Source organism: Tachypleus tridentatus, chromosome 4 (assembly GCF_004210375.1).
Source record: "Tachypleus tridentatus isolate NWPU-2018 chromosome 4, ASM421037v1, whole genome shotgun sequence".
Classification (NCBI taxonomy): Eukaryota; Metazoa; Arthropoda; class Merostomata; order Xiphosura; family Limulidae; genus Tachypleus; species Tachypleus tridentatus.
The window spans coordinates 73,669,513-73,687,715 of record NC_134828.1 but is presented as its reverse complement, the minus strand read 5'-3'; the positions used below and the strand labels follow the sequence as shown (position 1 = coordinate 73,687,715).

At 35.1% G+C, this 18,203-nt stretch overlaps 1 protein-coding gene across 5 annotated transcripts in view; it reads left to right on the top strand.

Moving 5' to 3' along the window:
• Positions 1-16,456, top strand: part of LOC143249435 (uncharacterized) — a 46,265-nt gene extending 29,809 nt beyond the window's left edge. The window contains exons 5-6 of one of the 5 annotated variants that reach the window (XM_076499274.1): positions 11,768-11,789; positions 16,099-16,456. In XM_076499274.1, the coding sequence (XP_076355389.1) occupies positions 11,768-11,789; positions 16,099-16,268 (192 nt within the window). In that variant the 3' untranslated portion in view covers positions 16,269-16,456. Of the gene's footprint in view, positions 1-651; positions 2,820-11,767; positions 11,790-14,096 lie in introns of those variants that run through there. The other 4 variants (XM_076499277.1, XM_076499276.1, XM_076499279.1 and 1 more) reach the window with 4 other exon arrangements.
• Positions 16,457-18,203: the final 1,747 nt, after the last annotated feature.

Sequence of the window (18,203 nt, the reverse complement as noted above, 5' to 3'; positions counted from 1 at the left end):
AGTAATAAACAAAAATTTATGAAAATATGCTTATGACATAATTTCAAATAATTTTTATAATACGTTCTTGCTATGGTAGTACTTTAAAATTAGTATTTTTGCATAATCACTGCGTATGCCCAAAATATATATCAATCTTTACAACTTTCTACGCTAGATGTAATCGCGTAAAGGATGTTTACATGTGTATATACTGTGTGTGTGTGTTTTAGCTTAAGGTGCAGGTGTTATTTAAATTTACACCTTTTGTGCTCACAGATTTATCCTTTTAAGAAAACACGGTTCATATTTCGAACTGTATAACCAACGTCGGAGTGCTAAATCTAGCTTCGAACTCATTTTCGCTGTGAAAGAAACAGACAGATGTCTGTAAATAAAACGTACACCGGACTGTATTCCTCATTTAGAGACATTTGAAGCTAATTTTGTAACGTTTGTATGGGCTAGTGAGAATCGGTATACCTTGGAATATTGTGTTCAACTTGGTCGTGTTATGGGATGTATTATACAAAATGGACAAATATTTCATAATTGCTGCGTTTAATATCTTAAAGTAAGCGTGTTATGTTTCCATGGATACTGACGGATATTGTCTCAGTGACACACTGTTCTGTGGGATTACTGTATTTATATAATTTTTTTTTTGTATAGGTTAAAACTTGCGTAAAATTTGAACCTCGAGGGACGAGTGTGACATTGTAGTTATCATGCCGGACTGTGGATTCAAGGTTCCATGATTCACGTCGTGTTACTGCCAAAGAAAAACAAAAACTTGTTACACACTATGGGGCTTTGGGTGTGTTATAAGAGAGACGGTCAAGTCCCTCTCTTCGATTAAAGTAACTTACAAGTTAGCGTGAATGGTGTTAAGTAACTGCCTTCCCTCTAGTTTCTTATTTTAAAATTATGTATAAATAGTGCTGATAGCTCGAGACTTCATACAATCGACTAAAGACTCAGTAGCATTTGACAGTTGTTAAGTCGTTAATTCAGGAGGAGGAACAAGTTGAAAATGGACTTGACCCTCCGAGGTCCTTGACCTGATAATTCGGTGCCGAACATGAGTGAACGTTCGACTTCGCTGAGCGAATAGAAACTAAGCAACAACCGAGTCTCAAGTTCTGTAAATCTCACTTTTCTCTGTGTCGTGAAAGGTTATCTTAGCCATCTTCTAAAATTACAAATTCTTTTTTTTGCCATATTTTTGGTTGAAATGTCTATTCTAAATGTATAAACTATAGAAAATCTGAATAGTGGAACTTCCTTTCCGTGAGTAATGCAGTGTTGAATATTCGTGCTTTTTCTGCATTACGGTGGTTCGGCATAAGACAGTAATTATGTAACGTTGAAAATCGGATTTCGATATCCGTGGTAGTTCATTATGTGAGTTTGCACTTAACAACATTATACAATATAGCTTTTGTGGATTTGAATAATAAATAAAGTTTCTGAAATGTTAAAGCAATCGTAGTGGTTTGGTTTGTTTTGAATTTCGCGCAAAGCTACTCGAGGGCTATCTGCGCTAGCCGTCCCTAATTTAGCAGTGTAAGACTAGAGAGAAGGCAGCTAGTCATCACCACCCACCGACAACACTTGGGCTACTCTTTTACCAACGAATAGTGGGATTGACCGTCACATTATAACGCCTCCACGGCTGAAAAGGCGGGCATGTTTGATGCGACCGGGATTCGAACCTACGACCCTCGGATTACGAGTCAAGTGCTTTAATCACTTGGCCACGCCGGGCCCAATCGTAGTGAAAAACAAATATGAAATAAACAAAAACGGACTTTTGGGAGCTGCATAAAAAAATATTACAGTTTTAAATCTTAATTCTTAGCAAAATAATGCATTATTTGTAGGCATTTACGGTTGCGTGAATTTTGAGCTCTGTATATTTTTTAAGCTGTACTGATTTTATTTCGTATGGTCACTCATTGAAGATTCAACAGTAACTTCACGAAATTACAAGTCTAAAATCCAGAGTACGATTCCTCTTGGTGGACAGAATACAGATAACCTATTGTGTAGTTTTATTCTAAATAAATGCATACAATATTTTGTCTCCAAGTTGGTCAGCAATAAATTCATGGACTTACGACGCTAAAATATCGAGCTCGATTTCTGGATGTGGACAGAATGTAGATAGCTCATTGTATAGCTTTACACTAAGAAAACAACGACCATCGCCGAATATTCAGTGTGGAGTACAGAGTTCTTTCATACCAGTTAGTTTAATTAAACTGTATTAAACCATCCATTTGGAAAATTTGTTTAACTAACTTTTTTAAACTCGTAGTGTATACTTTACATGAAATACGCCATTAGTTCACTTAATCCGCAATGCTTATGTTGTAGAAAGAAGATGCTAATGTAGTTTGGTCTAGAGTGTATACTACTGATTTCATTCCATTATGAAGAGCACGAATTTTCTGATACGACCAATGCAACTTTATTTAGTGTCTAGTGGTTTAATTATCAATTCCAGTTACTTGTAATAACCGAATATTACTAATAAAGCTGTACAAAAGTTTTCAGAGTGCTTATTTTGAAAATAGTTTTATCAGATCATCGCGCGAGTTAAAGGCTGAAAGTTACTTAACACTTTGAGGAACATTTCAGTACTCCCCATTTTTCACAGTTCGGCATTGTAAAAGGATTCGGCTTGGCCAGGTGGATAGGCGTTCGCGGGTTGGAGATTCGAATCTCTGCCCCACTAAACATATTCGCACTTTCGGCTGTGGGGCGTTATTATATTACGGTCAATCCCACCGTTTGTTGTTAATAAAAGAGTAGCCCAAGAGTTGGCGATGGGTGGTGATGACTAGCTGCCTTCTTTCTAGTCTTTCACTGTTAAATTAGGGACAGATAGTGCAGACAGCCCTTGTGTAGCTTTGCGCGAAATTCGTAACAAAACAAAAAGCAAAACTTTTGTAAAGAGCTGTGAGCTTACAAATTTATGTGAAAAAGAAACATCTCCACATGTTTACTAGCACGCCTTAAGGCTTAAAATATTAACTATTTTGTTGTCAGCCTTGCGTTCTTCGCGCCTCACACGTGCCTTTGTGTGTGTGAGTGTAAACACTCGGCCTCTTCTAATAATTGTTCTAGGAACTTATCCGTTCTAGTTTCGTGATTGATGTTAGTTGTATTAGTGTTAGTCGCAAATTAAGTGGCATTTAATGAATGTCGGTGAGTGCTAATAAAGTAATGCTAAATGGATGTTTATATTTTTGTGTCTAACCCTGTTTTAATTTTAGCTCGTAACGTATTAAGGCTCTGGATTATATTTCGGATTTAATGCGAAATTTGTTTGTTTTTTAACAATAGTTGTTTATAAACGATAGGAACCAAATTAGTCACCGTGTGAAAAATAATAGTTTCAGATTTCAAAGGATTCTTACTGGCTTAGTAATACGAAGAGAGTGTTCAGCTTTCTTGAGTTCGTGCTCTAATTGCATGGTACAGTTCTAACGTTTATATCTTAGCTGTTTTATGTATACTGTATTACTTTGTTGTAATCTCATTAATGATGTAGTGAAACCATCCCGAAACATTTTTAACAGTGGACAACTAGGATATTTACAGAATGATTATTTCCACCATGTAAACCAAAAGCTTCTATTGTATTGATTCTTGCTTTGTGGTCGACCAAAGTTCCCCGTACTTCGGGGCATTGGATACGTTATAAGGATGATTGTCAAATTCCATTATTCAGTCGGACGAGAGAGGCTCAAGAGTTGAAGACGGTTGATATTGATTACCTGCGTTTCATCTAGTCTTTCAGTTTAAAACAATGGACGACTAGGCAGAAAGTTCATCAGTCGTTTTTCGCAAATATGCGAAAACAAACTCTCGCTTGGTTAGTTGGTTGGTTGGTTTATGAATTTCGCGCAAAGTTATACGAGGGCTATCTGCGCTAGCCGTCGCTAATTTAGCAATGTAAGACTAGAGGGAAGGCAGCTAGTCATCACCACCCACCGCCAAATCTTAGGCTACTCTTTTACCAACGAATAATGGGATTGACCTTAACCTTATAACACCCCTATGGTTGAAAGGGCGAGTACGTTTGGTGTGATGAGAATTCGAACCCGCGACCATCAGATTACGAGTCGAGTGCCTTAACCATTTGGCCATGCCGGGCTCTCTCGCTTTGTCTCGTGTATTATTTAAATGAATCAAGTTGTGTATCTGTGCAGTTCTTTCACATTTATATCGTTTATATTTGTTTTGCTTTTCCTTTGTTATATTTATTATGTCTTTGAAATTTCACTAACGTGTGTTGAATTACACTGCATCACTTTGCCTTAGTTTCATAGCGACATAAATTACCCGTTGTCAATTTCCTGCTCTGAAAAGCATTTTCTTCACCTTCCATACTGTTCACAACGTTATTCACGAATTATCTCTGAATTAGAAATATATTCTAAAAGATAATCAAAAATTGTTAGGATAATGAATGTTTCCTACGTAATTAAAAGAGTGTGTGTGTGCTTAGAAGGAACCGCGAATTGTAGTTTTCCGGTTGAATACAACTTGTACTGGTCGCTGAGACAGAAGTATTTTTAAACCACACCGACGTATTTTCGTGTATAAAAAGAAACTTTTGACTGTTTTTCAGTTTAAAGAGCATTAAATTTTGAAATGTTAAAAAGTAACTACATAACGACATTACGAATAAACTGTCCCTGTTTTAAAAAATTTGTATTTTTTTCTCTCTCGTTGTTAGAACACATTACCTCATTCCAGCATAGTTTTAATCTGTGTTTCACTATATGGTTTACGTAGTTAGTGACGTGTAAGGCTAAGTTCTCTCTCTCTCTCTCTCTATATATATATATATATATATGTCGAAACTCAAGGGTTCGACATTATTATTAGTGGCGCAACTAGACCTCGTAGGAAGCACACATATATGGGCGCTCTGAACCACAGTATTATTATAATGGTCCACTCGAGGCTGGATGAGTGGCGTTCATTTGATCCAATCAGAAGACAGGTAGTTTCGCCCATCGTGAGACAGTCCTTTTCAGGAAAATTTAAAGCCCGTTTCTTATTCTCTTTGTACTTCGTATCGTCTTGTACAGTAACGTATAAGGCGTGGTATTCTTTCTCGTATACAAACAGACACCTACGGGACATTACTGTTACAATAAACTCTCTCCCTCCTCTGTAGTTTTGTCTTGACTTCGTTCCAGACTTTTCTAAAAAGCCCAAACACTTCCAAAATTGCCTGTTTCATCCATAAATTTTTACTTTGTTTTATAAAAGAAAATACTGTTTTAAACGTTTTTAAGATACACTTAATTATACATACGAACAAGTTGATGCAGAATGTATGCTTGTGATGAGAAACTATAAAGAAATCTCGTAGATCATAACACAAGTACAGTCGAAAATATTTCTAATGCAATGATGTAGTTAAGTATTCAATATCATGTGGAGGGATCCGGCACGGCCAAGCGTGTTAAGGCGATCGACTCGTAATCTGAGGGTCGCGGGTTTGAATCCCAGTCGCACTAAACATGCTCCACCTTTTCAGCCGTTGGGGCGTTATAATGTTACGGTCAATCCCACTATTCATTGGTAAAAGAGTGACCCAAGAGTTGGCGGTGGGTGGTGAATAGCTGCCTTCCCTCTTGTCTTACACTGCTAAATTAGGGACGGCTGGCGCAGATAGCCCTCGAATAGTTTTGCGCGAAATTCAAAAAACAAACAAACATCACGTACAGGTAACTTTTCAGCTCCTTATTGTAAAACTTTGTATAAATAACTACAAACCTTTTATGTTTTTAAAACTTAGTTCACAGTAGTAGTAACTTGTCCACAAAATTTCTTTCAATTTTAACAAGTCAACCTGACAAGGATTGGGTTTAGGCCTATTTAACAAAATTACTAGGACTTTTGGTTTGAGCTCTTAGAATATACCTGAAATTTGAAGAAATAGACAGTTAAAGTTCAGCACGGTTTTTTAATATCCCAATTGTAAAGACACTGTTATATAATCAAGAACTAACGTAACTGTCAATATTTTCCACCAGTGCTTTCTATTTATTATCTTTCTGTCCTCTGCTGAGACAGCGATATGTCTCCGGACTTATAACGCTAAACTCAAGGGTTCGATTCCCCTCAGTGGACACATCAGATAGCCCGATATGACTTTGCTATAAGAATCACACACGCACATTAATTTTTTCTTACCTTTAATTTTGTCTCTACAACGTTCAGAATGTATTGTATTTTTAAGCCTTTCCTGATATGAACATACATACCGAGACACAATATTTAATTATTTATTTCACACATTTAGAAATTAACTGTAGACAAGCAACAACATTTTCTGCGGTGGTAAAAATTGAAGTATAAATGTCCATTTGAATTTTGATAATAAAGTACTCAGTAGATCTCATATTTTGCAATCACCGATTCACACACTTAGAGTTATTGACTACGCCTCGATTTTTAAAACGTAAAATTCTGTTTCAGACGATCATTTTTCTATTTTTTAAGTTTTGATTATGAATTAATTTCAGACCTTAATAAATTTTTCAGAACGTAAACTTTTAGAATTGTGCAATTGTGACTAAGGACGTTTTCCAATTTCTAATTGATCAAACCTTTAAGTATGTATATATCTACAGTTTTATGTTTTGAATTTAATGCGTCGAGTAGTCTAGTGACACTAAGTACTAATATTGTGGATTTTAAAAATCAAGTGTGTGTGTGTATTTTTTTCGTATAGCAAAGCCACAAAGGGCTATCTGCTCAGCCCACCGAGGGGAATCGAACCCCTGATTTTAGCGTTGTAAATCCGGAGACATACCGCTGTACCAGCGGGAGGCTTAAAAATCAACTAATTTAGGTCTTACATTTACTTTCTTCTCACGACCAACTCAGACTGGAACTCGAGTGTTAATTAGTGTTGAATAAGACTTAAAATAGCTTAATACTTTTCAGAACAACAGTAAAAAATGAGTTTTAGTAATTATTTATTCATTGAAAATGGAATTTAAGAATGTTCAAAAACAATACGTAATAGTAATACCAGTTTAAAAAAGCAATTAGTATAATAAGATTGGATACTGAAAATATGTTCATTCAGTGTTCAAATATTTTATCATGGCATTTTTTTTTTGTCAAAATTGTGGTTGAAATGTTGCGCCTTTTATTATGTTTTTATTTTCATGCTGTAAGGAGCAACAGCAATCGTACATCATCGTAGGATTCCAGCATCCGTGATATTACTGTTCCATTATAGAAATATCTTGTTAGAAGTACTCACTATTCTCATTGCTCGATGCATCTAGAATTCGGAAACAAGTCTAAATGGGTGTGTAAGAAGTGCATTTTTAGTGATATCCTAGACCCCATTCTCCTGCAGTTACCAAACATATCATCAATCATCACAGCATAGTTTTCATCTCTGTGATTTCTTAAATATTTGACAACCAGTTTGAATGATTTTTAGGCGGCAAGCTCTCTCTGATTGAGTACTGGTTCAAAATCACTATCCATCAGGACTTCCGAATCCGTAACACAACAATATCTCTTTTCATTTTTGCTTCACTGATATTTGGAAATGTGTCAAGCAGATATCTGAAACCATAACCATCTTTATTCATTCATCTTACAAAATTCTTGATAAGTTCTAGTTTATTACGAAGTGTGTGCAGAAAGACATTTTGAGGATTCACTAATGGTTCATACTTGATATTTTGTTTTCCTGGTATTTAATTCCCTCTAACTGGCCATTTATCCTTTCTGAAGTTATTTCACTCATCTCGGCTGTTCCAGAGACACAAAAAGTAACACTATATGGTATACCTATTCTGCATGCCTTAGCAGGACTACAGTAACTTTTAGATTACTACACATGTTTCATCTGTGATGATCATATTTGATGGCCTTAAGTATGAACTGCATGCTTTGGTAGTTTTCTTTCATGTTCACGGCATGAGCAACGAGAATTGATTGATAGCTTAGTGTTTTCATTGTGCAAAATCACAGTTTTAAGACTAATTTTATTTGAGGCAATAAAAAGTCTCCATTGTTGAGGATGATGTTTTGTACCTAATTATTTCATTAGTGCATTAACATTTGTACAGAAACATAAAGTATCTTGCATGTTATAATAAGAAGCAATTATTTGATGGCGATTTCAGTGAATTAAAACTCTTGTTTCTGAAGCTAATAAATTCCACTGCTGTAAACTAGAGAGGGAGAATATTTTTATTGCATTTAAGATGAATTTATTATCTTGTTAGACTGAGCAGTAAACAGAACCATTTAACTACAGTTTAGTTGTACATTTGACAGGCAAAAATGTTTTACCTTTATCCCACATGTTCATATAACATTTAAAGTCCACATATTACATCATATTGAATATTATGTTTTTTTCTTTTTAAAATATTCTGTATCAAGAAAAAGAATTGGGCGAAATTACTCATTTCCTGTGTATAACACATATGCAATGCTGTTTTTTATATAGTTTTATGTGTGATTCATTACATAGTAGGGCCATTGTAACCAGTAAATTCATGTATGCAGTGTTTTTTCTTGTTAAAGCCAAGCCTTTGGTAATTCTAAGGTTAAACAAAAGTAAAATTTTGTATTACTATTAATGAAAACGGCCCTTTGGTGTGGATGCCTGTACGTGGTGAGAGGACCTCTCAGAGAAGGTTCTGAACTTTCAGTTTACCTTCTCTGTGATCTGAACATTCACCTACGTGTTTGCCGTGTGTGGCCACCCCTGAAGAGAAAAACATGATCTTGGTGGTTGAGGGATTTAACACCAATACACAACGTTGGCATTGAATTCCTGTAGATGGGTGGCCTTGGAGTGGTTACTCCAGGGTCAGTCGGCTGGATCTGTTGGGCTAGGGTCATCCGAGTACCAGTGTTGGGAGTTCTTGGGTGTTGTGGACATTATGTGTGATGCTGTTGTTTCGATATAGTTCTCGTGAAACCTTGGCATTGCTGCAGTGCACTTGTTTGACATTGTTTTGTGTGTTCCCATAAAACTCCATGGTGGATGGGGTTAGTGGGCACTTAATCTTTCTTTTTTTATTATGGATCTCCCAAATCCAAATATATATAAAAAAAGATTATCAGTAAATAACCATATCTTGAAAACTCTGGACAGCACCTCCTTTTACACATGTACCTCATTTTCTCATATTCATTTCTTTGGCAGAGAAACTCTAAGGGTAAATGTCTCCTTTTTTATTCATAAGATATTAGACAGGCTTGCTGGCTCTCCACAGTATCAATAAGCTACGTTCTGAGAACATTTTGGTGCAAACATCTACACCAAACAACGAGGAGTTATTGTTCAGAGGGATTTCAAGAACATCCCCGATTCTCTTTAGTTTCTCCACACAAGGAGTTTCTGCAATGAGATGTGTCTTCATACACAAGGACAGAATTATACTGCCTATCAGTGCTCTTATTCTGACGTTTACATCACCATGCCCACCTGCCACTGTCATTGCAGCTTATCTGAATTGTAAGGTATGGCCATATATTTCCAACCTTCTCAGATGCTTCCAGTGTCCAGCAGTTTGGTCACTCGAAGCCATAATGTTGTGGTTCTTTGACGTATTCTCGTTGCACTGGGAAAGATATTGACGCCTTCTCCATTTCGGACATATGCTGCTACGCTACGTTCCACTGCTGCAGTGGTAATGCAGACAGATCTTTCCATGCCTCCAACAGAGTCATTCTCAAACAATGTACAGAGTCTTTTGCCCTCCTTGAATAAGCATGCTGACAACTCGACGTCTACTCTTGACTCTGTTTATACCATTCCTTCCTGTGACTGCTCGAGTCCTATTCCTTCTCCCGCGGCTTCTGGCGTAGCTCAGATTCCACCCCTTCTTTGGATGTAAAACGATTATTCGTTCACACCCTCAGTTACTGGAATCTACATTTACTTATAAAGACCTGTCCACTCGTTCCAGCGCGGAATCCATGAAAGTCAAAATACCTTCTAATAAAGAAGAATGATATGGTTGTAAACCAAATGGTTCTCCACTCAATTCTCCCCCACCTAAATAAAAATGTCCACTTTAATACAGTGGAATTGTCGAGTTTTCCATTTTAATCTGGATGACATTAAGGCCTTGATTGATTCCTAAAACCCTGTGTGTCTTTTCTTATAGGAAACATTTCTGAAACCTGCTGATACAGTCACCTTTTGGCAGTTTTATTTATACTGCAATGACAAATTGTGTGAAGGACGAGTGCCTGGAGGGGTGACACTGCTGGCCGACCAGCATGTGCTCGCCATGTCTTTACCACATGATACATCCTTGAAGGCCATAGCCATTCGTCTTTCCTTGGGTCATACCGTTACTGTTTGTTCTTTTTATCTGTGTTCTGGAGATACCTATGATAAATCAGACCATGATGCTCTTATTGAAGAGATATTATCTCCCTTTTTAATCTTGGAAAACTTTAATGGACATAATCCCCTCTGGGGTGGTGCTGATGAAGGGGGTTCTCGGATCCTAACCTTTTTCTCTTCAGTACTGGTTCTTATACTTATTTTTATGCACTTAATAAGTCTTTTTCTGCCATTGATCTTTTTGTATGCTTCCTTTCACATTTCTTGGAGGGTTGACAGTGACCTCTGTCTTGAAGATGTTGGACCCCATTCATGATCTGGGGCTTTCCACACTTGTCCAGTCAAAAGTTTGTATATTGACTCCCATGAACCTCTTCTTCATCTCCGTTACTTGCAACTTTCTTTACAGTATTCTTGAAAACTGCGATCCTTACCACCTGAGGTTGTGTCTTTCTTTCTCATTGGGTTATACTCTTCAAAATAAATAGTGTGCCTTTTTTCCTTTTGACCTTTGTATTTAGGCACTGCTATCTGAATCAGATCAGCTCTTGGATAACGTTGCTTTTTCCTCTAGTCAGCCAATCCCACCATGGCTTATTACCAACTCTACGAGTGACCTTGCATTGATTCATCTGAGGAAGGCAAGTACCCCCGATTGGAAGCACTTTCTTCTATTTGCCGAAGACCTTTCGAAAAGTAATCAACTCCATTGAAGTTTTAAATTGTTACAGTTTACCATCTTAGAGTGATTAAGCAAGCTATTATTAATTTTATTGGTTGCTTGTTTTATGATGATTTATGTCAAAGATTGCCTGTTTTTATGAAAATACATAATTAAAAAAGTAGTTGAACGAGACATTGAGAAAAACAAATCTTGATGTCGGGGATTTTAAAACAATTTCTAATGCATAACTGTATTACGGATTCATGGTTTGCATTATGCTGGGTATAACATTTAGTTAATATTGGAGAGACTGCGATAGTGTATTCCTGTGTATTTGTGCGCGCCAAGTTGTATGATTGAATCTTTCGTAATGAGCCTTTCACGATTGTATGATTTATATGCTGTTCGCCAGACAATGCCATTCGCGTAAAGGAAAATTCCCTAAAGCAACAACTCCTGTTCAAATTATGATTTTTGTAAGTAGATATGTGTTTTATTTTTAATCTGACTTCTATAACGTGAAATTATTGTAAGGAAAACACAGAACTGAGTTCGTATTAAACCTCTAACAATCGATTGAAACATTATTTGATTTCACTTGCATAAAGTACAATATTTTAGAAATATTTTGTTAATAAAATATGGACTTGAGATTTATGTCTGTTACTTGTAGAAAAAATATATGTTTAATTGTTCGCATATATGCTTAGGTTTATATATATAAAATTCCCTGAGTCGTTATATTTTATTTTCAGGTTCAATCATCACAAACAAATGGTAAGTATACATATTCTAAGTTAACTTACTTTGTTTGCTACGTCGGAGGTCTTGAAATTATTATCGCTAATAAGGGATTTCATTTGGGTTATGGAAAGCTTGCATGATCTTTCTAAACAATCCAACTCATTTGAAATGGTCTTACATATAAGAATTGAAATGGATATAAGTGTTAGTGATTGTATGCTTTAAACCAAAGGTCCGCAGAACGGTTTTATAATTATGGAAAGGAAGGTACGTAAAACAGTGTTATAAACCTAAATTCTGAGATCTAAAAAGTTGTTATAGAAGCAAGTAGAAGAGTTTATAAAGTGAAAAAGGCATAGACTTTTCGTTATGAAAACTTATACTGAGTGTTTAAAATGTAAAATTGCCTAAGTGATTAAAAAAATGGTCTGTTGGTCAAACATTTGAGAACCATTGTTTTAAACGACATTCTCTGCTTTAATAAAAAAAAGCCGAATGATGTTCAAATTTCTAGAATGTTATTAAACTATATTACAATGTGAAAACAGTTTTGGCTTGTTTGTTTTTGAATTACGCGCAAAGCTACACGAGGGCTAACTGTGCTAGCCGTCCCTAATTTAGCAGTGTAAGATTAGAGGGAAGGCAGGTAGTCATCACCACCTACCGCCAACTCTTGGGCTACTCTTTTACCAACGAATAGTGGGATCGATCGTAACATTATAACGCTCCCACGGCTGAAAGGGCGGGGATGTTTGGTTTGACGAGGATTTGAACGGGGACCTTCAGATTAAGAGTCGAGCGCTCTAACCACTTACCACCTGGCCATGCCGGGCCACATGATTTTGTAGCAATACGCGTCTTTCATGACTAGAGAGACTTGGCTAAGAGTTGTTTTCTTTTATCATAGTTTTTAGTGTTTTATCACAGTTTTTATATGTGACACAGGGTAAAGTATAAAGTATAAAAATTATGGGAATGAAATAGTTTATAGTGTTCAACAGAAGTTAGTTTAAACTTGTGTTGATCAGTTGTTGCTGTGTAAATTAGCTTGTTCTTACATCACTAAATAAAGCGGAGAAAATTATGTACGAGAAATTGTATTTGAATTGGTACCAACATTTGTTTATCATTGTTAGCAAAAAATAATTTTTTTTTCTCTTTGTATTTTCTAGTCAGAAATTTTGGTTTTATTAAGGGACTCAACCATAAAAGTTAGGACCCTGACGGAATAAATGTCGCTGCTTGTAAAATGGCTATCGTGTTACCGTATTCATAAAACTGATGAGTTTTAAAGTGAAACCAATATATTTTATATGCTAAGACTAACTGGTAGAAATGTAGCTTTGTTAACACAAAACAACTCTTAGAAGTTATTTCAAAGCTAAATAGAGCATGCTCATAACAAAAGATTATTATTGAGGTACATTTGGTGGTCGAAGGAAAAATTATCCATTATCATGTAAAACCAATATCTTCTGCATGCTAAGACCAACTGATACGAATATAGTTTTGGTAACACAAAAGTATCTCTTAAAAGCTGTTTCTAAACTATGATGAATGAGGTCTTAGTAAAAGATTATTATTAAGGTAACCATAAAATTGTCCACCATCATGCATGTTATAAGGTTTATTTGTTTCTGATGAAACCCATTCATTAGGGTGTTCTTTCAAACAGAAGCATGTTATTTATTGGTAACTATTTGTTGACTGGATAGGATTACTGGGAACTTTTTTATTCTATTTTTTATCAAGAACATTGGAAGTGTATTGTGATTTATTGTTATGTACATCTTTACAATAGTTTGCCAGTGCTTTAAAGGGTTATGGATTTAATGCTGCTTGTATTTAAAATAGAGAACAAAATATGAAAACTATTATTGTGGGAACAGCTTATTGTTATAGAACAACTGTTTTAGTACATTATGCAGCTTTAGTATTGGTGTGGTGGTTTTACATACTCAAACTATAAAAAAATTGTTTCTTAGGAAAGTAGTTGAACAGTGAGAGAGAAGGTTAAGTGTTCACATTGTATCAGAAGATATTGTTTATCAATTGCCTGGCTGTTCTGTAGACAAGTAATCCCAGAGATAGAGGCAGAAAATATAATAAACTCTTGCTATAAATTATGGTTATTTTTCTTTTGCTCAGGGTTTGTATATGGTAAAACAGTGGTTGAACTTTAATGCAAAAGAAACAAACTTTGTAATTTGATTTTATAATTTGCTGTTTAGTCGGATTTGAGGCCTGTGTATTGGACATAAAAGAAATACAGTCAGTCCATGTATATATGTACTTATCAAATGTTTTCCAGTTATATTTACAAAATGTTTTTCCTGGTAGAGTTTCTTTGTTGTTTTTTTTACTTTTGGGCAAAGCATCCATAATTGAGCAGAGGGAAGACAGCTAGTCATCACCACCCATTACCAACTCTTGGGCTACTCTTTTACCAACAAATAGTGGGATTGATCATCACATTATAATGCCTCACAGCTGAAAGGGCGAGCATATTTGGTGTAACGGAGAATCAAACCTGTGGCCCTCAGATTACTAGTCAAGTGCCCTAACTATTTTGTAGAAATAAACTATTCCATTACAGTGCAAAAAAAATAAATAAAGAGAGAGAGAGAAGAAGAAGGCATTTTTATCAAGACTGTTTTATAAATACTTAGAGTACTGTTCTCTAAACATACAAACAGTGTCAACTCCTATCAGACTCACTGCATGATTTGTACTTAATTATCTTGTGGTTATAAGAATTGTTTTTTATTTAAAACTCAAATCATTGTTGTTGTAGTAAGCTTTGTTTACTGTTGCTTTTTGTATCTTTTAATTGGATAAAAACTTGTGCTTGAGTATTCTTTTGCATTAACTTTTTAAATAAATGGATATCACCAGAAGGCATGAGAGAAGTAGTGATAATGAGAAATATTTTAGATGGTAGTGAACTCAAAGACCTTACAAAATGATAATTTACATGTTGATTCATAAACTAGAATGACTGCTTAATAAATAACTCATTACCTTCTCATTAAGGACACTGAATAACAGATAATTTTAAATATTTGTGTTTAAAAATTATTGATGTTGGAATCTTGCCTTTAAATATTTTAAAATACACATAAATTAACAACATGTGATCAGTGGGTATTAATGATATAAAAACTAAATATTATTTTGTGTGTGTGTTCTTACTTGAAACTGACAGTTTTAGTTATTGAGAACTTTTTCTTATTTGTTTGTTTTACCACAAAGTTACAAAATGGGCTATTCAAATTGTTTGCCACTGTGGCTGAACCACAAATTCTGTATATATAAACCCTAAGTTTGTCACTGCTATGAGGTTGAGTGTTAGCAAGAACAAGCGATAAAACTGTTTACTGGTGATTTAGTGGATCACTATATTCTTGTTTTGTGAAATAACTTTAATATATTTCTGTCATCTGTAGCTATCTTGTAAACCATTATTTAACAAAAATGTTTCTGTGTGTGTTTGCTAAGAACTGGTAAACTGCTGGACCAGTTGTCACTAAAAATCTAGCATGTCAGATTTTATTCCTGCCCTGTGTCATTCCTCGGGGGGCATCTTTGTGTCACCATTCATTAGTCTTTATATGTTCTCCAAGGTACTTTGCCATACTCTAACAAACTTCAAAAGTACCCTTATGACACACTAGAGAGTGACATAGGGAGATGGCATTTGGATTTAGCTCCTTTATGTCATTTCTAAGTCCCTGTTTCTTACCTGTGCATTGAAAAGGTATAACAGCTAGTACATACGTAAAGAAAAAATGTCATCTGTGAGTCAGATTTTCACACCTATACTTTTTGATTAATCTCAACCAAACTTGACCTACATTCTGAGGATCTCTAGAGAGTAGCATAGGAGGGTAACATAGGATCTTCCATCTTCCTAGGGGACCTGACCTGTATATGTTATGTTTAGTATTATATTGAACTATACAAAACTTTGAAGGAGCCCTTAAGATGTTTGGATCTAGCCACCATATTCCTTCATCTGGACTTCTACTTTTCCAATACCTGGTATATGAATTTATTCAAGGGCAAACAATAATCGAATTAAAAATGTGTTTCAGAATGGCTTGTATAGGTATTAACACTTTTATTGATAAGCAGAGAAATTTTTCTAGGTCAGCTTCAGGTTAATAAAGAAGTTAACTCTGTTAACCTGAAGAAAGTTACGTCTATTATTTGAGTTACGTTTTGTGGAGTTGACTGTGGAATAAGTCATGGAAAGATGAATATTGTACAACTGAGAGTTATCATAGTTTAGTTGTGCTACGTTATACTGTGTATAATACATGCACCCGAATCTTATTCACAGACAGTCTGATGCCTTCTGATGGTGTTGTCATCGTGATCATGACCAGAATTGGAGCCACTACTAATTTAGGCTCCGAACTCCTGCCTTTAACAGTGTCAAATGACTATTTTCTGTACGAGTGCCCCGTAGCAAAGTGCGCTGTTAATGAGTGTATATTTGTGTGTAGTTAAACACATCTATACAAAATGGGCTATCTACACTCGACCCGCTACGGGTGAAGTAAAACTGTTTCCAGCGTTACAAGTCTGCAGATATACAGCTGTGTCACTGAGGTGTGTTCCTGATGAAAATATTTCTTGTGTTTATGTTAATATACGTGAAACAGATTGAAGTGTGATATAATAAAAGTATAAGAATGTTCTGAGCACGATTGGTTATTAATTTAGTGCTATGTATTTTTCGTACATCAAACAGATTGTACTAAAGAGACATCAGCCTATTGTTCAATTTACTGACAGTCATGCATTTATTTACTTTAAACACTAAACAATAATATTTTATGGCATTGCCACTTAAATTTTAGATTATCAATGATATACTGTATTATTACTAGTCATCATGAAACTAGTTCATTAAAATTTACTTGAGTGGTTTAATTATAGTTAATAAGCTAAGAGAGTAACAAAATTATCTAGAATAAGAAGTGAAAAAATAAAGGTTAATGTACAGAAAACGGTTTTACAAACGTGTATAGCCCTACACTTGGTAGTGTAGACATGACGTGCGCCATATTTGTTTCAAATGTTCTAGGGTTTGCTTGGAAACTACTTAAAACATTTTTTGTTTAGTGTGGCTGATTTTCTAGAAGAAGGGACAGTAGTCTATTGATACATTTATTTTGAGTGTTAAAAAAATCAAAACTTAAACATGGGAATGCTGATATTTATGTAACGATTTATAACGTGCACAAACCATTAGGAACAGAAACAATTTAATTTACTGGCGTTTTGTTGTAAATAACTAACAAAATCAACATGTTATGGTGTGTCTGTTCTATATATTAGGCTTTATTTAGAAAGCTAAGAAAATATTTACCGAGTTTTGAATCGCACTTTTGACACCACCGATAGCCTTAAAACTTGTACACATTTTAAACAATGCCCCACTTGTTTATCTCAGTTATATTTGGAATAGTTATTGACACTAGCTCCACCTACGCATGAGTTTTCTTGACCGTGGAACAATGGTGGATAGCGGATATATTTGAGCTGTTAATATCGTTTTCAAGATTTTAGAATAAATAAGTACAAAACTGTATCCGGCCCACGGATAAAGAATAAACCTGAAAATGTCAGATCCAGAAAAGCGGATAAAGTGTATTATATCACTTATTAAAATGTATTATATCACTTATTGTCAAATAAATGCATAGTCATTAGTAAACCCTTTATGTACTTAAATGAATTGTTTGAGAAGTTGTTTATAGAAGTTCAGGTGGGTTTTCTCTGCTGTTAATGCCTACCTTAAAATTTAGAGTTAGCCATGAAACGTTAGTATTACTTTTTAAAGTGACATTACGTAACTCGCCTGGTCGTGCAAAGAGGGTACTTAAAGCTTTGTCAATTAACACAGGCCGCCTACAGCATAAAGCTGAACGACTTATCAGTATGAGTATATTATTAAAATGGTTTAAAATTAGTCTATGTTTAATATATCGTATATATCGATTTTTTGCTCATTAATCAAACCACTCCAGGTTGTATTTGATGCCAATATAACAGAACTATTGGCACTTCTCCAGTGGCAACTACAGATCTTTGTTATGTTCCCTGACGTTCTTTTTTATTTTAAGCAGAGTAATTACTGCATTTTACGTGAATTTATGTACTGTGAGCTAGCTACGTCTGTTGCTGTTTACTTTAGATAGTCAAGAATTTGAGTTAGAGTACTCATTTTTGGAAACAGACTTAATATTTACTAATTCAGCCAAAATGCTCATAAAGAAAGAAAATTATTCAACCATTATTCAGTTTACTTGAATATTAAGAATTTTACAAATTGACAGTTTGAAGCTGAATTCCAGAAATCTAAGGAAATATTAGAAAAGTGTCGTTGTTTCCAAAATTCTACGAAACGTTCCCAAGTTTTAACAATATATATATATA